Source organism: Lissotriton vulgaris, chromosome 4_1 (genome assembly GCF_964263255.1).
Source record: "Lissotriton vulgaris chromosome 4_1, aLisVul1.2, whole genome shotgun sequence".
NCBI lineage: Eukaryota > Metazoa > Chordata > Amphibia > Caudata > Salamandridae > Lissotriton > Lissotriton vulgaris.
The window spans coordinates 609,866,875-609,887,756 of record NC_141691.1 but is presented as its reverse complement, the minus strand read 5'-3'; the positions used below and the strand labels follow the sequence as shown (position 1 = coordinate 609,887,756).

Here is a 20,882-nt window from a genome sequence, read left to right as displayed (position 1 = left end):
CTGAAAGTTCAACAATATTGCACTTATATCCCGGACACAAGCAAAGATTTGAAAGGATATATAAGCAATATTACTAATTAAGGAAAATATCTAACAGAAGTAAAAGCAGATGGTGCATGTGAGAAAATTGGGAAAGGATTTTCTTCTGTGGGAAATTGGTTTGCAGCATTGGGAAAAGGTTTAGTAGGAAAAATACTAACTCCATAAATAATGATTACATTTGGCTTAATAATATTAATACTAATGTATCGATATTGTAAAAACAAGATAAGCTCTAAAGAAACAAGTGGGCAAAAAAGAAATAGAACAGAAATTGAATTAGAAGAAAGAAAGTGTTTTTTATGATGAGATGAAAAATATAGATGAGATTGAAACAAATAAAAACAACTGCATTCTAATGTGACCTCAGATTAAAAGAAAAGATAAGATAAAATTTGGTGATATCGTGATTCGCCATCAAAGGTGGAATTTATGGATCATAAAAGTTTGATGACGGTTGGTTGCTTCTATCAATTCTCACCATTAAATGAGATTTAAGACAATAGTTTTTTGATAAAAATGTGCAAAATGGTTGAAGACGAAAAAAAATTAGATTTTCTACTGCATCGTAAAAGATGCAGAAGTGTTCTGAAATATGGAAATGTGAAAGACATAAATAAAGAGAGAGAAAAGGTTATTTGCTTATGCAATGTAATCATGTGTTTAAGAAATTAAATATGTTTAACCAAGAAAATGTGCTGCTGAAGATTATTAACTGTGACAAATGAAACTAATGCTTACGTAATGAAACTCATGAAACAATTGAAATGTTTAGTTTAAAGATGCTTTACAATATTAAGATTCACAGTTGTAACTTTAGAAGTATATGATAGAAACGTGAATAACAAACATGACAAGCATAATAATCTGTTTTGGAAATAAAAACATGGGAGATATTTTCTTTTTTTAGTAGTACCCAATATTGACATGTAACTTTGGTGCGGTTACAATGCCATTATGTTCGACCTAATCACCTTATGAAGCTAAAATAGAAGACTGTTCTTACTTATGAGAATATTAATTTGAGCTGGACCATAGGCTCATCAGTTATCTCAGAGGAGAAGCGACATTCAATTATTTTTCTTCTCACATGAAACCACTGAAAGGCTTATACAATCCATTATAAAGCCCTGAAGAAGTCTCTAGAAAAAGAGACGAAACGCGATGGCTATGTGTTGGATGTTTTATGAAATGGAAGAATTTTCATAATTTGAACAATAAAGGAAGAAAAAGATTTGAAAAAAAGAACATCGACTGTACTCTGACCTTTTCTTATGTGTCTACTTGCAATACATGTTGATATGCAATTGTGTCTAAGAATCTACAATACTGATTAGATTTTAGTGTGCTGAAACCATTCTTTGTTTGGGCCAATATTGACATGTAACTTCTGAAGAAAAGAACAATGAGTGAAGTAACTAAGAAAACTAAATTATTCATATTAATGTGTGTTATCACAAGGTAATGGTGATTTAGCAAGTTTTCATGTAGGCCTCAACTGCTTCTTTTTCCTTGTTCAAAAAGCAGAATCTGGCTGAAATAGTCATTTCAGACTTTATGAGAACTTTTCATGAAGTTTCTTTCATATGCTTACGAACAATATTCTCTTTACTGATGCAGCAACACTTTTGACACAAAATGTATCAATACAATTGAAAACCCAGAGAGACTGTCTGGGAACGGACAAACAGTGAACAAAGTGAATTTTCTTCCTTCCAAGGAAAGAATGAAATTATAATGATGTTGAAATTGATGATTTTGCAAAAGGGTTACTTAATGCTTCCGGGTTTCTTGGTGAGGTATTGATCACACCATGAGCAGCCCACTGTGGACAACCAATGGAAACCATATCGTAAGATGGATAGGATACTTTGTGGGTGCAAACTGAGAACTTTTGGAAGTATAATTGCCTCTTTGAAGGAGGAGTCGGGCTGGTTGTCATTTTCATTGTTCCTGCATGGCATGCTTTCGGACTGAAATCTGATTTTTATTTGTATGACAAACCTATTTGAACAGAACTTTCTGATCTGACTCTAACCTGTACTGCAGGAATACCTCTTCGGCTGAAGAGTTTATGGACTCATTCCTGTAACTCCTTACGCTTTGACTCTGCATATTTGGTTTGTATAACCTAAATGCTGAAAAATAATTATTCCCATGTTCTCTCTCTTTTCTTTGCCCTAGTTAATCATCAAATGTTCATTATATTGAATCTGTATGACATTGTGTGACTAATTGTACTAAATGATTTCTATTAAATTGAATCTTAAATGTGATTTATGTTCTTGACCATTCAAATTGAGGCTTAGATAAATGGTTCATAAGAGTAAACTTTATTGTATTTGAGTCATTCTTGGTGTGAACCTTCTTGTCATAAGTCTCATCATTATACATTTATATGTGTTCGCACCTATATTTACTACCTTAATAATTTAGTTACCCTCATTCATTTAAAAAGTGGTTCGAAAGCTACTGGGCTGCAAAAACGGTAAAATGGTAAGTCATATCCATTTCCTTGCATCCACTTATTTTAATGGAGGTTCAGATTTAACTATACTGCACTTCTTTGGGACAATTTAAGTTGGAATAAGCAGAATCTAAACGTGGTAAAAATATTTTTGGAGGACTGCATTTTTTGCCTTGTGAAACAAAGCCAATTTAGACAATGTTTTATTGTAGTTTGATAGCATTTTTGTGAAACTTAAATGGTGTGGTTTATTAATTGATTGAATAAGTTATGATAACCTAGAAACGTAACATTTTATATATAATTTACAATCTTAATTAAACAGCAAATGGACTCTAATATTTGCAAATGACAACCGTTCTTTGGCTTTTTTTGACATGTCTATGCTACAGATATCAAGAAAGAAGACAAGCATTACTACCATCTTCTTAAAGAAGCTCTCATCTACCAGGGATCACTCTGCGCCTTTTCTCAACCCCCAAAGTCTACACAAATATTGTTAGTCAAATTGGTTCATGTGTTAATCCTCAAGCCTTAAGCTGCTACTCAGGGGGTCACATCCCAAGATACCTGCGAGGGGTCAGAGTTTCAGAAGATGATACCCTTTTGTATCTGTGGGTGTCTTGCTCGTGCCACAAACCAGAATATTCTAATGACAACCAAAGGTATGTCTCTACTTCCACCAACCTCATTCATACCAGCACTAATAATATCCACCCTCAAACCCATACTATGATTCCCTCCCCTAAGACCTTAAACATCCCTCAAGACACAAAAAAATCAAATATCTGAAACCTCATGTGCCATCATGACCTGGTGGTCTCTGGTGTCATCCAAACATGTTTCACCTCAACTTCACGCAATACATAGACAAAAGGCGGGACCAAGAGCGAATAAACGTCCGGCACACGTGCCCCAAGGTATGAGCTATCAATCATGAGGTGTGCTGTTCCTAGCGGAGGGAGCGAGATCAGTTCAGAAGGGGGAATAGCTCCTATAAGCAGCAAGGGCCCTCACAAACCCCGGGAGGCGCCATGCTTCATCATAGGGCAGCTCCTCGTTGGACCGGCGCTGCTATGCCCAACGGGCCCCACAGGGGGCTCTTAGCCGCAGATCTGAAGTGGGTGTGTGTGGGATCTGTGGTGTATGTACAGGAGAGAGTAGAATGTGGGAAGAATGAAGTTAAAAAATAACTATAGGAGCTCACTGTATTCACATTATTTAGCAGGTTCCATGTTATGATTAAAAGTCTGTGATGATTGCATAAAGAGATTGTCACATCAAGCATTGAGATTCAGGACAGGGGTCAACATGTTTCATGCCTTGTATGTCACATAGATCGTGGCATTTCGTCAGGACCTAGATCCTCTATTTTCTACTCATCGAGGGATGGTCAGTGTATATGTGTACAAACTTCAAGCTGGCAGTTAAGGCTGGATAATGGAACATGTGCATGATTTTCTAATACTCTAAAAAGTATCACTAGCAGTCACACAAAAAATGGAAATACTTGGATAGGTTAATGCTACAAAGAATTAGGAAAAGCCATCAAAATGGATAGACCCTAGGAGTTACCTGCTTCGGACTCCGGAGGCGAGTAGAACTGTCCATCAGACGGTTGTCCATGGGGAATGAGAGCTGCACGCTCAGACGCATCCTGCACCATCAGTAATCCTGAGAAAGGAAAGATTAGAATATCAGCTATACAGTGGATATGTTTCAGAATTTCCTTCACGCTACCGATTCACTTTTGACAAAATGCTATACAGAGTGCAATGTCTGGTCTATAAATAGCACTTGCTGAACTACAAGCTGTTTACACTGCCTGACCATGCATTCGGGGCCTTTCAGCTGATCCAGGAGGTACAACAAGAAGGTGCTGAATCAAAAATTAATACAGGTTTACAAAATGTTAAACTGTCAAATCCTGCTTGACAAAAATGTAATCGTAGATTCCAAGTTCACTTTTCACGTACTTTTATTTTAATCAGAACCACAATGAAATACAACGAACGCTTTCTTTTACAATATGCACAATAATATTGAGACTTTTTGTTTCTACAATCACATTTGCATGTTTTTAGCATTAGTTAGCTCCTATCCGAAGGAGTGACTGTAACAGCCGTTTTAATGCTGTGAGTAAAACTAAAAAAATAAGACCAGTCAATAAAATCTGTTTTGAAAAAAAAAAAAATAACAGCTCCATACAACGGCAGAGAACTTAACAGATTTCCTTCGAATGTGTAGCGCACTGAGATACCTGGATGCTGCAAAAGGGATTCTATGTATACAGATGAACTGAAACGTAATCAACACGGTCTGAATTAAGAACTGAATGTAAAAAGAAAATGCCGCTATCAACAGGCATTTCTGGGCACAGCCGTGCAGAGGTTGCAAAACAAAGGCAGTGCAAGGAACTCTCAGCTTTGCCAGCGAGCAGAAATCAAACTGCCATGGTTATAGCAGACGCGGAAAGGCGAGACAAGGTGAGGAGAGACGTATCACCTGGAGTACGCACAACATTTTCCAAGCCGCACCCTTTTCACCACATGTGTATCCCTTTTCTCTAAAACAGCAAAAAAAATCGATTTCTGCCACATTCTCGACAAACTGCATGTGATTTATGCTACACAGATTTGATACCCAACACGTAACAGGATGACATTCTTTGAATGGTGTTTTATGCCTTAAGCATTTCATGTAAGGAGTAAAGGGAAGGCAATTTTTTAAACCTAATCAAGGCCGTTAATTGGATGATAATATTTTATCTTCAAGGTAATATGATGTCTCGCCGTGTAGAATGATCTCTAAATTGAATGCTGTGAAAAACAGGCATGAGCAATGTAATAGGTCTAGCATTTTTTAAAGCGTTGTAAAATTTAAATATTTTTTATTTATGTGTTGTGGAGCGGATGGATGGATGTGATGGTAATTGTGTGTTTTACAATTAATCTTAAAGGAAGTGAGTGGATTGTGGGTTCTGGTGTCTGGCACGTGTTACTGGGATACAGTCTAAAGCAAACTCTGGATTTCTTTTAGCAAACCAATACTATGCAGTCATTAAGGATACGACAAGAATGTTTTATTATATCATGTGAAATGCCAGGTATGGACATATTGAGTCCAAGAGAACAGAAGTCACCAAATTATTTTATTTGTGGGTATTTCATCATTTTTATCAGTATGACGGTGCTAATCTCACCTGGTTTCTAAAACCACGTTGGGCAGCTGCCATCAATCTGGTGGGATTACCGCCATGGATCCACAAAGAGCAGAATAAAGATAAAACCACCGCTTGGAACCGGTAGGTCTGTGGTTGGTGCTAAGAGTGCAAGCAAAAAACTTCCAGGTCACAGAAACAGTTCTTGCCCAGTCTTGATTTGAAACTATTCAGAGCCAAAACAACGTTTAAACTGTATGCAACACCAGAATGTTACCAATATAGCCAAAACACACAGACTAATCAGGCTACATTTATAAAGAAAGCCAGCTAGAATAAGTGAAAAAATAAAACAGAACTCCATTTGAACCAGAAGGGAAATATTACTGCTTTAAAACGTTCATGCTGTTTTATTTTTTAAAAGAGCCAAATAAAGAAAGGAGATGGGGCAGCGTGACAAAGTTGATTTGACATTGAAGACAGACTAATAAAGCAAGTGATTTAGAGCCATGTTTCACCATTTTAGATTACAGAAGTTCGATGTTCGGTTATGGATTGGTACAGATATACCACTATTAATAAATAAATATATGTAGTATTAATGAATAAATATATGTAGTAGAAGGGTTGTGCACGAGATCTAAGACCCAAGCCAGACCCTTGCCTCAGCTTTTCGGTTATGTGTTGGCTCGCCCGCCTCTAAAGACACTGCCTTTATTATACCTTACAGCCTCTAGGAATTGGCAAACAGGCTACACAACATATAAAATAGTTCTTTTAAAATCCATTACCCTCACCATGCCCCCAACATAGGCACATACAATATAAAGTCTACATGAGGGAACATTAACAAGCAAGCGCATTTGTACATTTTTAACTGCTACAAAATGCAAAAGGGCCGATAAGCCCCAGAGAGGCGTCGCTTGGAGCCCCTCCTAACATATGTGAAAAGCTGGAATGACCGTCTCCTCTTCCAGATCTGAATGCTGCTCACGGCATTTCACAACAAAATGGAAACTGCTTGGCTACGGCACTGGGCTTTGCTGGTATGCCTCTCGTCATTCACGCTTGTTGCCATTGGTCTCAAAAAGCCACATGTTGTTGGCAAAATGGGGCTGCGGCTCCGGGGAGTGGGGGTCCGGCTGCTGTACCTGGAAGCTCCGAAGTGGTTGCAGTAGCCAGAAATATGAGCGGTGGAGGCGATCTGAGCTACTGTCAAGGCGGCGGTCTAGCCAGCCCAATCCGGACGGGACTATGCAATTCTGGTATTTTGGGCTCCTATGATGCTTTCTACCGTGGGGCAGGAGCACATCGCAACTGTTTGCAGGGCAAAGCCCATGATCAGCTGTACGATTCACCCATGAAACATGTTGGGGGGACAGTGGGGCGCTGCAGCTGTCCCGCGGAGGCAGCGGTGCCATTTCAAATCAAACTTAACAAAAACAACAGAAAAACAAGAAAGCTTAACAAAATTAATTGCGTTCAAACGTAATGAAAAGTACAGAAAAATAAATAGTACTTGCATCAGCAGAGGAGCACTAATCAAGTCAAATTAATCTGTACTTGAGTGGTGCTCCTCAGAGAGAAATAGAAGTGATGTATCGGGTGCACAAGCAAATCAGGAGACAACTAATAGGAGCGACGCAGGACCGAACCAATGGCAAGCAGCAGGAGGGATTACACTCTGTATAGTGATTATAGCAGGTCTTCCAGACAGCGCATGCACGCTGCATAGGCTCAACCTAAAAAGGGCAGAAAGACCTTTGTTAAACATGGAAGTGACTTATCCATTACAATGCCCAGAATGTAACAAGGATATGATCCTTCTAACACTGGTGCCCTGGTGTTTAACCTTTCTATTGAGCCCAAACTGAGCAAAACATATAGCCCAACAGCACTTAACTCTCATGTTGGCAAAACTGAGCAGCCAAAGGCTTCTTCCGGGAGGTGGTGTGGGGGTTAGAGACTGCAATGAATATGCATCTGGTAATAATAAACAAATCATGATTCAGATAGTACTTTAGTTTTAGAAAGAAAAGTACTGGGTATAACAAACATAGGTCCAAATGGGAACAGTACTCACAATATTCTGGGGGCAGTCTTTGGGGCAGCGTCATTTAGCCCTTGGCTTTAGCTGGAGATCACAGTGAGACTATTGGGGGTAGCTCTGCCAGGGTCCCTGTCTCTCGCTCTCAAGATCAAAGGTCTCAGCCCCTATCCCGGATAGTTCAACACTCTTGCCTACCTTTCGAAGTACAATGGATTTGTACTCTCTTTCCTTGGTGTAGAGTTAGTCAAGTACTTCTGAGAAGGCCTGCCTGCCTGCATGTGAAGCTGTCGGTGGGAGCAGACCAGCTCCTGGTGGTGTCAGCTCCACACGTCACAAGGTGGGCTGTTGCTGTCCTCATTTCAGCCCTAGCCGATGGGGTTGTACTTCACACTACTTCAAAATGTTCCCTTAATCCAGATTAACTGCCTTCCTACGCAGCCTCCACACAATGTATTCAGCTGGGTCCAGTCCAGTCTGCGTGTCAATACCAGTATAGCACGTTCCAGCCATAAGGTTATATTTGGGGTTAGCTTTGAAAACCTTAGGCTAAATACGCTATTGTAATCACAAGAATGATGCAACTGTGACAAGTAATATGGTCTCAAAGGTTTGAAAGGTGATCACAGGCAAATAACATAACAAAACAAAATGCAAAGGGAATTTGTTAAGCACACTTTCAGCCATCGGTGTTTTGTAATTGAAATACCTTGGATATATTCTTACCCACCTCCATTCCATTAATTGTATCGACCTCGGAAGGATAAAAGGCTGAGTGGACCCGCCAGGATTTGAACCTGTGACTGTGAGGTCCAGTAAGATTTCTGGAGTGGATGCATTATTTCACTGAGCCACCAGACCCTGTGGAACGTCAAAAGATCCTTTTCTCACAGGTGCTGGTGTATTTTAACGCGTTCTGTAATTAAAATGTTGTATTCTGACCCAAGTGATGTATAGTGGAGCACAAGAAACTTTATAAATTGAAAAAAATAAAAACTTTGGATCAATGACATATTGAACATTTACGGAAACCCCTCCCTGTAACTCTTCACACTTTTCTGTCTTTATAAACTCCAAGTAACCCCGTATAACTTGGTGGTTAATAAGATGCAATTTGATCGACTTTAACATCATGACCGCACTGATTCTATCAGCGCCTCATCTCTCAGAATGCTTTCTGGGCCACGACCTCTTTCGCTCAGGATCACCAAAAGTTGCACTTACTGTTGTTTTCTTCCGCTTCCTGCGGCAGCACCTTGAAGTCCATGAACCAGGTCTCTATCCAGGGAAGGATGAAGGAAATGATGGGCAGGACGTAGCCAAAAGCGCCTTGTGAAAAGAGCTGAATGAGGAAACAAAATGTTTTACTACCACAACACGCTCGGCTTTCATTTTAGCGTACCCTTACCCGTGTAAGGTACCCAAATTAAAATGAGGTCAGACTCACCTTTGAGAGGATGACCTTTACCAACAAAAAAACACTGGTAACAGCGGTTGTAAACTGAAAAAGAGATTAAAAATGTTAGCAAACCTACTTACTGTACATAGCTGGTGAAATGACTATCAGTGCAGAAAAACACACAGAAACTGGGCGTGACATTCTGAATTTCGGTACTAAAAATATATTTTCTGATCATATGTTTTAGATCAAGATTTATAGCTATTAAACAGTGGTACACTTTTGACACTAATGTGACATTTATGAAAATATTGCTCGTATGATCAAATGGCTGCTTGCAAAAGCTCTCATGCTGATAAATCACATTTACAAACAAATTAAAAGCTGGCTAACCTCAAGACAAAGTGTTTACACACCACGGGTTGTACTATTTAATTGACACACTCTCCCTGTGTTCCCCACGGTGCAGCATTAACGGTGAGGGAGGGAAGTGAAGACCTTCCTTACCATCTCAGTGACTGTGAACGTGTCCTCAGAGATGTTTAGTGTGTGAGGCTTTTTTGGTCTCGGCCTGACCCAGCGCATGCTCTGTCTGGCCGACACATTTAGTAGGCTGCTTGGGAAAGTGCTACTTTCCCGGCGACCAGATTTCTATCACGTGCACAAGCGCGCGCGCGACGTGCACAGCACTTTTTTCGTTGTGCGCTGGCGGTTTTTTAAAATTATTATTTCATTTCGCGGCCAAAGCTTGTTTTTTTTGTATTGCCGCACAGCCATTGCTTGTTTTGGGGGGTCATTGTCACTGCGGGTGCTCGCCATTTCACAGAGATGGGCATACAAGCAGTCTATTGTTTCACAATCTCGCTGGCAGGTTTGCTGCAGCTTGAATCGTTTGGAGTCTCGGTTGAATTGGTGATGTCAGAGTGCGTGAGGGCAGCAACGTCGTCTTCAGAATAATGATTTCCCCCATGCTATGGAGATTTTCAAGGTATTTGTAGACCTCCTCCCCTGCAGAAGAGATCGCTTCACCGTTTTGTACGTTTCTTTTGTTCATCAAAATTAATAGCTGAGTCTAGGGAGCCATATCTTCCATCTGGGGGCTGATTTGTCTGCCAGCTCGCTGACCAGCTGCAGTGCTCCAAATGGCATGTGGGCCGATGAACGTGCAAGCCCTTTGGTGGACGCTGGTGCCCTCAGAGCTGCCCCGCTGTTTGGGTTGCGGGGGAATCTCTGGTTTGTAGATCATCGACCATTCTGCACATGTATGCTTATGTTCAGGGTGAATTTAGTAGATCTTCTCTGCATGTAGGGTCACTCCCCATTATTTAACAGTTGGGGCCCATACAGTTGGGGCCCATACCGTGGGTGCCACTTTGTCATGTTCTGCATGCTCCTTCCAGTCTGTCGTGCACGCCTACAATCACTGCACCAACTCAGGCAGTATAATCACTGTGAGTGCAGACTTAAATTGCAGAGGTTGACCTCTGGTGTTTTGCAAACATGGGGTGTGCCGCTGTTTTGTGACTCACAGGTGTTTCTCTATTTGTTTTTCTCTGCAGTGTGGAAGCGTGAGGTAACAGGAAGTCGTCACCAGGAAGAGCTATGACAGAAAGGTTCTCTTTCACTCGGTTCAAGCTTTGCAGGTGGATGAATGAGTACTTCCCTTTTGCTACCTTCAGGATTTGGCAGCATCCAAGCGCTTTTGTCGAACCAGTGAGGAGCACAATGCCTGCTTGCATCATGCCTGGTGAAGCTTCCTGCCTGGGTGCTCCGGAAAGCATGCCAGCCCTGCCCAGGGTTGCGTGTCGAGTTGCCCCCTGTGTACATCAGTGCTTTTCCAGAGCAGTCTTGGCACCACTGTTTTGGGGCAGAGGTGGGTCACACTTGAGTCCACATCCTCTTAACAACTGTGGTGGCTTACCAGCATGTTGGCTATAACGAGGCATATACAGGGGTGTGTTGGTATCGAATGGGCCACAACTCAGGAGCAGTGGGTAGCTCACTGCAGTGGCCCCATGTCAGACATGACATCTTCAGCTAGACCTGACATTTTAAACAACAGCATTTGGCTTGCTGGCGAGTCATGTTTATAATTGTAAAAGAGAAACACCTACTCACAGAATGCCAAGTACTGCTGATCAGAAGTCCGAGCTAGTGCAAGGGATCACCTATGGGATGGTGCTACTAGTTAGCTGTGTAAGAATTTGCACATGCCAAGTGGCATAAATTTCCTTGGCAAAATAAACAGAACGCTGTTGCACTTCATCTTATTTTTAAGCATTCAGGAGTCAAGGCACAGAAAGTTATGGGATAGCAGCCTGCGCTTCTATGGTGCTGTGCTTCCAGTTGGACTACAGAATGGGTACTGGTGGTAGATTAAGTAAATAAACAAGAGCATGCATGTGATCAAGCAATGAAACCTGTAATACAATTTGAAACTACAGTGGACGGATTATTTTCTAAAAATATAAAACATATTGCACACAGCTCTGGTGGGTTATTTATTTGTCATTCAAGCAGATGGTACCCTAAACACAGCCTGAGCCGCTCCCTCCTCCACGGGAACAGACGTGTGCACTGTGTGGGAGGTTTACTTGATAACATACATTTCGTAATGCCAGACATTAATGATGATACCGTGCCGTGTAATCGATCTTATTCTGTTCATACTAAGATACATTTCCTACCAAATTCCTGATCTCTTCTTACATAACTAGCATAATCTTCCCCAAAAATCCCCAGTATGTTTCTTTGAGAAAGCATTGTAAGCCTATAGGTTCATTGTGGAAGATTGTTGGGTGTCAGTTTAAGTAATGATTACCTTACCTTGAGTGTATTCTATCCTAACATTTCAAATCACAACGTACAGCCACCACAGAACTGGAGATATGGGAAAGCAAAGTAGTGTCTGTTGTATTACTTCCTAATAATATGAGTAAGTCTTCAGTCAATAGGAGCAACTAGCTAATCAACTTACATTTATTTGTTTTTGGTGTTTTCTAGAGCTGCAGCGCATCATGTTGTGGACCATTAAAATAAGAATTGGCAGAGCCAATAGGTCTCGCCTTTGGGACCTTATAAGTGTTTAGCCATGCAACAGTTGATGTTGTTGCACCAATGATATTGTGCTGCATAACTAATTACTTTTAAAGTCCCAAAGGCGAGACCTATTGGCTATGGTAATGCTTGTTCTGTGAGTCTCTGGGCAGTATTGTTCGTGCGCAGCATTATTCACACATGACATCTCTTCAGCACTGCAACATGGCACCTAAATGACTCCATTCGCACACTCTCCATCGATGGTGAGGCTGAGCAGTCTGAACAGGCTAAACATTCTATATGACCTTTCACACAGGATTGTCAGGGACGAAACTAAAATCTTAGCAGAGACTTTCTTTCTGCATCTGTCAAGGACCCCCCACCTTAATCTTCACGAAGACCGTTAGCTTTCTGCGGATTCTCCTCAAGACAAAGTGTTCAGAGCTGCTTAATGAGACCGAATCAGCATATTAGGTCCCTCTCTAACTTTGGATCTCAATTAATAAAATGTTAAACAACATTGTGCATTTGTCGGGCAGGCACAGTACAACTTGCAAAATAGTTTAAAACAAAAAAAACGTGTATCTGATTTAATGAGAAGTAAAAGAAACTTTCATATTGACTCGCTTTTCTGCAAGTTTCTCAAATGAAAATATGTTTACAAAACATTCATCAAATGATTCTCAATGCAAAAGTGGTGTGAGACCTCTTCTGCGCCAGCAGCCAAGAACACGGCATCATGATATTGCAGATGTTGACAACATAAAAAGAAAACGAGACATGCTTAAATGTATATTTTAATTGCAAGTGAATCATTTGACTGTGGATCAACCCACATCTTTCATCTCCTCAAAAACTGAGCAACAACCTCAAGATTCGCCCACCCACCCATTAAAACAACCATAAACCCTTTTAACGACTAATTACTTTCGACTTGTAGTTCAGTGTCTGATCGTGTCCCACCTCATTGTCTTACAAATCGACTACGGGAATGTCTAACTCCTCTGTAGTACAACAAAAAGTTGTTCTTCATTAAAACACCTTCTGCACCAAGAACATTTGTTCGTATCCTCCAGCTAGAAAGGATCTTAATTAACTTCCCCTGGAAACAAAGAGTAAAAGCCACGATCCTTTGCCCGCACATCCTGAGGACCTTCAAGCATTCCTGAAAATCTTTGGTTCCAACAAAAATCGGAGTAGCACAGAAAGACTCCAAATTGAAACAAAATAAATCAGAATTCTTAACCCCTCTGCTGCGCTGAATGTTCCGCGCTGGTGCGGAACGTTCTATTGCGCGGGGGCGGGGCCAGAACGTTCAGCGGACGTGCGCAGCACTACCGAGGTAGTGCATGCGACGTCGGCTGAACGAGCGCCGCACAGAAGGGGTTGAAGCAAATAAGTCCTCATCATCAAAAAACTGTATTCGGTTTTACAGATAAAAAACATAAGTCATACAAAATCAATTAAAACTTCACCAAAATACAAGTTAACAATACAGTACATCCAGGGTTATCCAATTTACATGGTAAAAATTTGTGAGACCCAATGCCAAGATTAGTCACAGCTTGACCTAAGCCTAACAGCAGCCCGTAAAAACATGAAGCGTATACAAAACGGATTCCTTGGAGTGGAGTTGTAGAAAGATAAGAGATGGTCTGACCCTCCTAAAACAAGTCTTTTTAAGAATGGGGATAATAAATAACTTTTTGGGAGCAGCATACAAACTACAAAACATTAAAAAGTGCATCATGTCCTGTGGAGAAGGACTGTCCCAGCAACTGGGCATGAGGCACTGCGCTCTATGTGCACCACGTGGTTGTGCCACGAAGTAATGAAAAAACACAAGCTCAAATCTAGTAAATAAAAGTGATCATGAATGCTTTTAAGCCCTAAAATATATGGTTCGGGTGTTGATACAGGCAAGTAAGATGAAGAAGTGAGCCTTCTTTGGCCCTGGGCCGCGGCCTGAATTTGGAGACCAGAAGATTGGGCTGCTGACTGCCTTGGCCGTGATCTTTAGTGCAGCAGGTTGAAGCAGGGGGGGGGGGGGAGGACAGGGAGCCAGCGGTGAGCTAAGGTGAGTGGCGGAGGGCGCTGGGTGGCCGCAGTACAGCAGGATCCTTTGGCGGCTTCTCCTGCCCCCTCCTTTTCCATGAGAGTGAATGTAGCGGGTAGGGCCCAGATGTGCGGACATCGTGTGACATCATTCTTGTGGTGGCCTTGACATGGGGGAGTCCAGCTGCTACAGGGCTGAACTGACACCGCGGGCAATGGGAGATTAGAGACATTCAAGGTGGGCAGGGAGGGCTGATCCAACCCACAGTTACCGCATAAAAATGATTGATGAACCTAGTGGGGTTTCTTCGATAGTTTGGCCCCATTCATGATGCAGCAGGCTTCCATATCCTAAATAGATACGAATATTGAGGCTCCATGACCAAGGAGATATAGAATCATAGATTGCCTTCCTGGGGAGGTGTGCGTCTGCATCAACATTGCCTACCACTGGGGGGGCTGGGTGTACCCGGTCCCATATGCCATTAGGTGTGGAGGAATTGTAAACATGGGAGGCAGTGACCGGTGGAATCAGGTCGACTTACGTCAAGTCGTGGGGGCGCTCCATGCTCATCCATCAAGGGTGAGCTCTCATTATGCTCGACTACTATAAAAATCCATTAGGGGCAACATGGGGAGTGGGCACTGGTCACAGAGCTGGGCGACTTAGGTTTTGGTGCGGTTTGTGGGGGAGTGGGCCCCCTCACACGGCTAAGCCCATGTCTGGCCTGGCACTGCCGTCCTGAGTTGAGGCCTACAAGTTAACAGATTTGGTGTGCTAGACTGCTTGCCTTCCCTTTGGGAATCAATGAGGGTCAGGCGGGTCTGGGGTGGAACTAACTCTATGAAGAATCAAAGATAGGTCGGACATGAACTAGCACACTACGACGAAGGACAGAGAACAACTTAGTGTTAAACAAAGCACAATCGGAAAATACACCCAGCCAGGCGGGACCTTGGCGCTGGCAGGAGCAGACACCGATATAGCTGCAGTCCTGGATAATGCTGCCCTTCTCATAGCCACCACACAGGCTTGTGACGCCCTGTGATGCCAGGATAAGTGCTGTGGGTTCCGAGGTCACGCTCTGCTTAGTTAGACAAGACCTCTGCAATGCAGTTGTATGGATCACTGAGGCTGAAACCAGGGTATCAGGAGTGGGGGACTCGGTCGCATCCCTGGAGCAAACAGTATCTAAACTTACCTCTGTGACAAAGGAGCTGGCGGCCCACGTTGAGGACGATGAGTGAAGGACGCCCTGTAATAACCTCTGCTTCATGGGTTTTCCTGCAGACTGCGAAGGCTCCTCCATGGAGTGGTTTGTAGAGGGTTGAATTTGTGATCTCGTCCCATCGGGAGCCCTGTCCCCATGTTTTGTGATCAAAAGGGCCCACTAGGCTTTGAACCGCCACATCCCCCGGGCGCCAGGCCTCGACCAATTATATCCAAGCTCCTGAACTACACCATCCTTAAGCATGCACAACTTTAGGAGAAATTTCTGTACCAATCACATATCATTATGATTTTCCCTGACAACACCAGGTTGGTACAGCAGCGGAGTCAGTCCTTCCAGGCGGCGCCTTTGCAAGTTAAATATCCGTTACATGCTCCAATACCTGGCAAAACTTGAAGTGATATATCAATCGCAGACACTCTTCTTTGATAGCCCAGAGGAGGTATTTCAGTGGAGAGATGAGCAGGCCCACATTAAACCTCAGACGCCGTCAAGCATGGAATCGGATTCCTCTCTTGGGGACAAAAAGAACAAGACCATCGGAGCTCAGACGACTCATCGCCGCCACGCGCGATTGTCCTGGTGGCGCACCCGGTAAGTGGCAGACACCTCGATAAGTAGAGGGGGGGTCGGCTACATACCAGACATCTGGTGCAGACTCTCATAAGTGACAGTGAACAGTATGAGCACTAGTTTGGGCTTTCCTTGACTGCATCCATATATACCGATATAGGTGGCCACACACCTTGGTGATTAGGACTACATGGCCCTCCTTGTAGTTTGTTAATGTTGGGTTGTGGGATTCATTCAGACATTTTTAGTGGTAGTTTTTTATTCAGACACTAATGCAATGTTCAGTGATGATGCTATTGTTATGTTTGCTTTTGATTATGCTTTCTTTTCAATGCCCACCTACTACTCGTTCCCTCATCTGCTCTACATATAGATATTACAACGCAACTCTGACATGCGTGCCCCACAACACAAAAGTTCAGCAGATCACCTCTGAATTATGTCCTGGAAATTGAATGGCCTTCTAGACAAAGCCAAGAGAAGGGCGGTCCTAAGGCAGGTCATACAGACCGGGGCTGATGTCCTGTTGCTACAAGAAATGCACCTAGTCGGGACAAAAAAATCCATGCCTCGCCCATTGGGGAAATGCTCATGTTTATCATTCGCGATTTACACATAGTTTCAGGGGTACAGGTGTTCTAATAAAATGGTTAGTTTCCTACCAGCGCATTAGGACATGGATAGCCAGGGGTGGTAGGAACACAGCAGTAACAGGGTTGCTGTATGGGGGAACTCTTACACTATGAAGTATATACGCCCTTCCACCCCTTGGACATTCTTTTATCAAATTACTGACAAGGCTGCAGAGTAAGCTACTGGAGGGCCTGGTGGTACTGGGGGGGCTGGGAGGCCTGGAATGATTTGGTGACCTCAGCGGTGGATATATGCCACACACAGGGATTGCTCCTGTTGACAGGACTGATGTCCTCCATATTTATATCTGTTCTGGGTCTTATAAATTTGTGGGGAGCCCACCCCCTGCACCGGGGGGGGGCTATACTTTCTTTTCCCCGGCCCACGGGCTGTATTCCCGTCAAGACTATTTCTAAGTCCCCCATAATTATTTACATAGAATGAGTGACAGTACTTCCAAGTGGTCAATCAGATCACTCCCAGGTAGCCCGGCCCTTTGGGTGGCCCCCCAGTGTCAAACATTTTGTTGCCATTGGCACCTCCAGAATCCTGACTATCACAAATATATGGAGCATTCTCTGGGCAGGTATTTTGCACATGATGTAGGCTTAGTTACATCTCCCCAACACTGTGGGAAGCCATGACGCCCACGCTTCGTGGAGTGGATATTAGCTATTGTACTGGTGAGTGATGATGTAAATTGCGACATATAATAGAGCTGGAGACGAGCTCTCAGATTTGGACCTGCAAGGTGGCCAACAGAACGGTCAACATGCACATAGACAGCTTTTCCTGGTACAGCAACGATGCCACCAGGCATTGATGGATGAAGCACAGTTGAAATGGAAGGTGTCACAAAGCCGTATTCACCAGTGGGGGCACAAGTAAAGTCAGATGAACCATAGACTATGCTAGGGTGTCCCCAAGACACCATCCCTTCCTTTAATGAAGAATGACTCAGGCACCTTACTTACAGACCCAAGAGTGGTGGCACATGTTTTTTATTGCCTCTCATTTTAAAGAAGTTTATACCCAGCGAGAAGTGGTGTAGAGCGCACAAATCAAGGAGTTTGTGTGCGCTCCTCCGCTTCAGATGCTCTCGCCTGCATCCATGAGGCACTAGGCACAGTACGCACAAAAAATGTACTTGCTTCGGCCATCTCGGACAAGAACGCTGGCAAAGTTCCCAGACCCAACGGGTTCCTCTCCAACGTTTTCTAGGCCTATATGAATACACTCCAGGATCAACTCTTGGAAGTAATTTTGTCCGCCTTGGAAGCAGCAGTGATGCCGCCAGATTTGCGCCATGTTGAAATAGTAGGTTTCCCCAAACCGGGCTGCTCCGCAGAGAATTTCACTTCATCCCTTCCTATTTCCCTATTGAAACTCGAGGTAAGGATATTGGCTAAGGCATTGGCGAATAGACATCACACGCATTCGAGATCGGTTTCACCCAGATTAGTCCGGCATTATGCCCTATCGGGCAACTCGCCACAAGATCCGCCATACATACAACGCAATTGCTATGGCCGATCGGTTACAGGAGCCAGCGGTGATCTTTCTAGCCGATATAGACAAAGTGCTTGACTCTGTCAGCTGGGAATACCTATTCATCATTCTCTGGTGCCTTAGTTTTGGCCCACAGTTCACTTCATATATCCAGTTATTGTACACAGACCTGGCTGGGTCAGTGAGGGTGGCGGGGGCCCATTCGGACCTCTTCCCGATATGGAGGGTAACGTGGCAGGGCTGACCCTATACCCCCGGATCTTCACTCTTCTTATGGAGCCATTGGCGGTATGGGTGATGATGAATGCACAGGTACGGGCCTTGAATTTGGGGACGAATTATCAAATCAAATTATCTTAAAAGTCAATGAAGTTATATTCTTCCTTACGTTGCCGAATACCACGGGTCCCCGACTGCAACAGATCATGCACATATTTGGAGCAGCCTCTGGCCTATACATAAATGCATCCATATCTAAGGTCTATGCAGTGGGTCATGGGCCCCATGACCTGCGATGGGCATCAGGTCTGAGACTCGCCACCAACAGGTCCAAATACTTGAGTGTGTATCTACCCCTGATGTGGCAGCAGCTTGCAATGCCAATATTGAGCCAGTACTTGCCCGCCTCAAAGAGGATATATAAAATGTGGTTCGTGTTCCCGTTATCCATCCTGGGGCTTTCTGCGATTTTTAAAATGGTCTCCCTGCCCTAATTCCTCTATCAATTACAGAATTCCCCATATGACGTCCCACAACACTGGTTTTGTAAGCTGAATTCCATCCCTAATACCTTCCTGTGGGAGACAGGTACCCCTCTCGTTGCTCTCGTCAAACATTTCCAGTCCACCTACTGTGGAGGCATTGCAGCAGAAGATGATGAATCTGATTATCTAGCAGCTCATTTCCTGATTATCAATGACTGGTAGTATGATACACGAGGTGACCCAGCATGCATTAGACAAATTGGCAATGGGTACTACATCACTAGTTACATATCTACACAGTACAGGAAGAAATACTAACCTCCCCCAGCGACATACACTGTCCTGAAATCCTGGCATTCAACACTTCGTCGAATGAACTGGGGGGGGTGGGCAGATTGACGGAGCAGAGGCTGATTTGGTCTTCAAAGTGGCCGAGCTATCGAGATTCCAGAAGTGGTATCTCATCGGGATCTCAACTCTAGAGGATGTCATGCAAAGCACGTTTCTTAAATGCTTCCAAGATCTTCAAAGGGTATTTCAACTACATCGCAGCCAATTCTACAGGTATCTTCAGCTCCACCATGGGTGACCCCTTACATAAATTCTCTTTCGGACCTCCCTAAATGTAATCCCCTTGAGAGTTAACTCATCACGGGGGACCTAGCAGACCACAACGTCACAAAAGTTTACCAGACACTCATATATAACTAACCCAGCAGGCCTGGTACCCTTCTTGTAGACTGGGAAGCTGATGTGGGGGAGTTGGAAAACGAGGACTGGACACAGATTCTAGGCTCTGCATGAGCTGCAGCTATTGTGGCCAGACTTTGTTTGCCTAAATTCAAATACATACACAGGATGTATCTCACGCGTTCTCGTCTCTGGCGTATGGGAATGATCGCCTACCCAGTCTGTCTCTGCTGTAATGCGGATGAAGGTACTTTCATTCACACAGTATGGAATTCTCCAGACCTAGACACATTTTGGGGGGGTGTTCACATGCTTGGTGAAGTCCTGCCCTGGCACATCCCACAAAATCCACGGCTGGCCATCCTCCACATTATTCAATCTGTGGGCAGGAATAGTCATACATGATCTCTTCTCCGCGTGGGCCTCATGCTGGCCAAACGCAATATTCTCAGAGAATGGCGAGGGGTGCCCCCTTCCCCCCCTTGCTGATGGTACGGAAGAAGGGGGTGGATTTTTTTTATGGGGCTAGAAATAGCTGTGTACGAGACAAGGGGCTACCCCCAAAACACCCAATAATTTGGCAGAGATGGGTAACCTACAGGGGAATCAAGCTGCCACCGGTACGTCAGATGCGCAAATTCATAGATGAAGAAATAAGGACCTTCAATGGCAGGGGGAAGGCCACATAAGGATGAGTGCACAGGTCCGGTGTTATGCAACTGCCAAGCTGAGTTTGTTTTATTTGGTGTCACAGATGTGGGGTGGGAGAGGGAGTGGGTTGGGCTGAACAATCTTTATTTTTCCCGCTTTTGTTCATTATTGTGTTCCCTGTATTATTTGTTCACTGTATATTTTTTTGTACAAGTATGTTGTCAATATGGCCATGTTGGCCGTGCTGATGTTTTAATCTGCACACTAATAAAATGTATTTAAAAAAAACCTGAAAACAGGAACTGCTTAAAACAAATTACAGAAGATTCCATTTTGTATCGAGTCTATTGTACTGGCTCCTTTGTTGCTCGAATAATTGTTATACGACACAATTCCTAGTCGGGCAAGATGAACATCTGTATATAATGTGCGTTTCAAAACTGTCCTTGTGCTCATTTTCCTATTTTATGATATTGTACAAATCACTTAATTTATTTACTTTATGTTCAGTGTTGCTAGGTTGTACCTTACTAAGCTGGACTTTTATATTGGAAGTAAGATAATTCAGGGAGCTTTATGAAAAGGTCATTGGCATGCTACCGAAATCCCTCTAATTGTCAGAAGCAAACCACAAAAACAATTGGCCAAGTCAACAGGTCTGGGTTTAATGGGCTAATGCATGCA

General features: G+C 43.2%; 1 protein-coding gene across 4 annotated transcripts in view; it reads right to left on the bottom strand.

The window, feature by feature from the left end:
• The window catches only part of STARD3NL (STARD3 N-terminal like), a 210,175-nt gene that overhangs the window by 90,807 nt on the left and 98,486 nt on the right, over nt 1–20,882 (bottom strand). For all 4 annotated transcript variants that reach the window (XM_086964844.1, XM_086964845.1, XM_086964846.1 and 1 more), the window contains exons 5-7: nt 9,161–9,214; nt 8,938–9,055; nt 4,082–4,180 (exon numbers count right to left, since the gene is read on the bottom strand). In XM_086964844.1, coding sequence (XP_086820970.1) covers nt 4,082–4,180; nt 8,938–9,055; nt 9,161–9,214 — 271 coding nt within the window. The remainder of the gene's footprint in view (nt 1–4,081; nt 4,181–8,937; nt 9,056–9,160; nt 9,215–20,882) is intronic.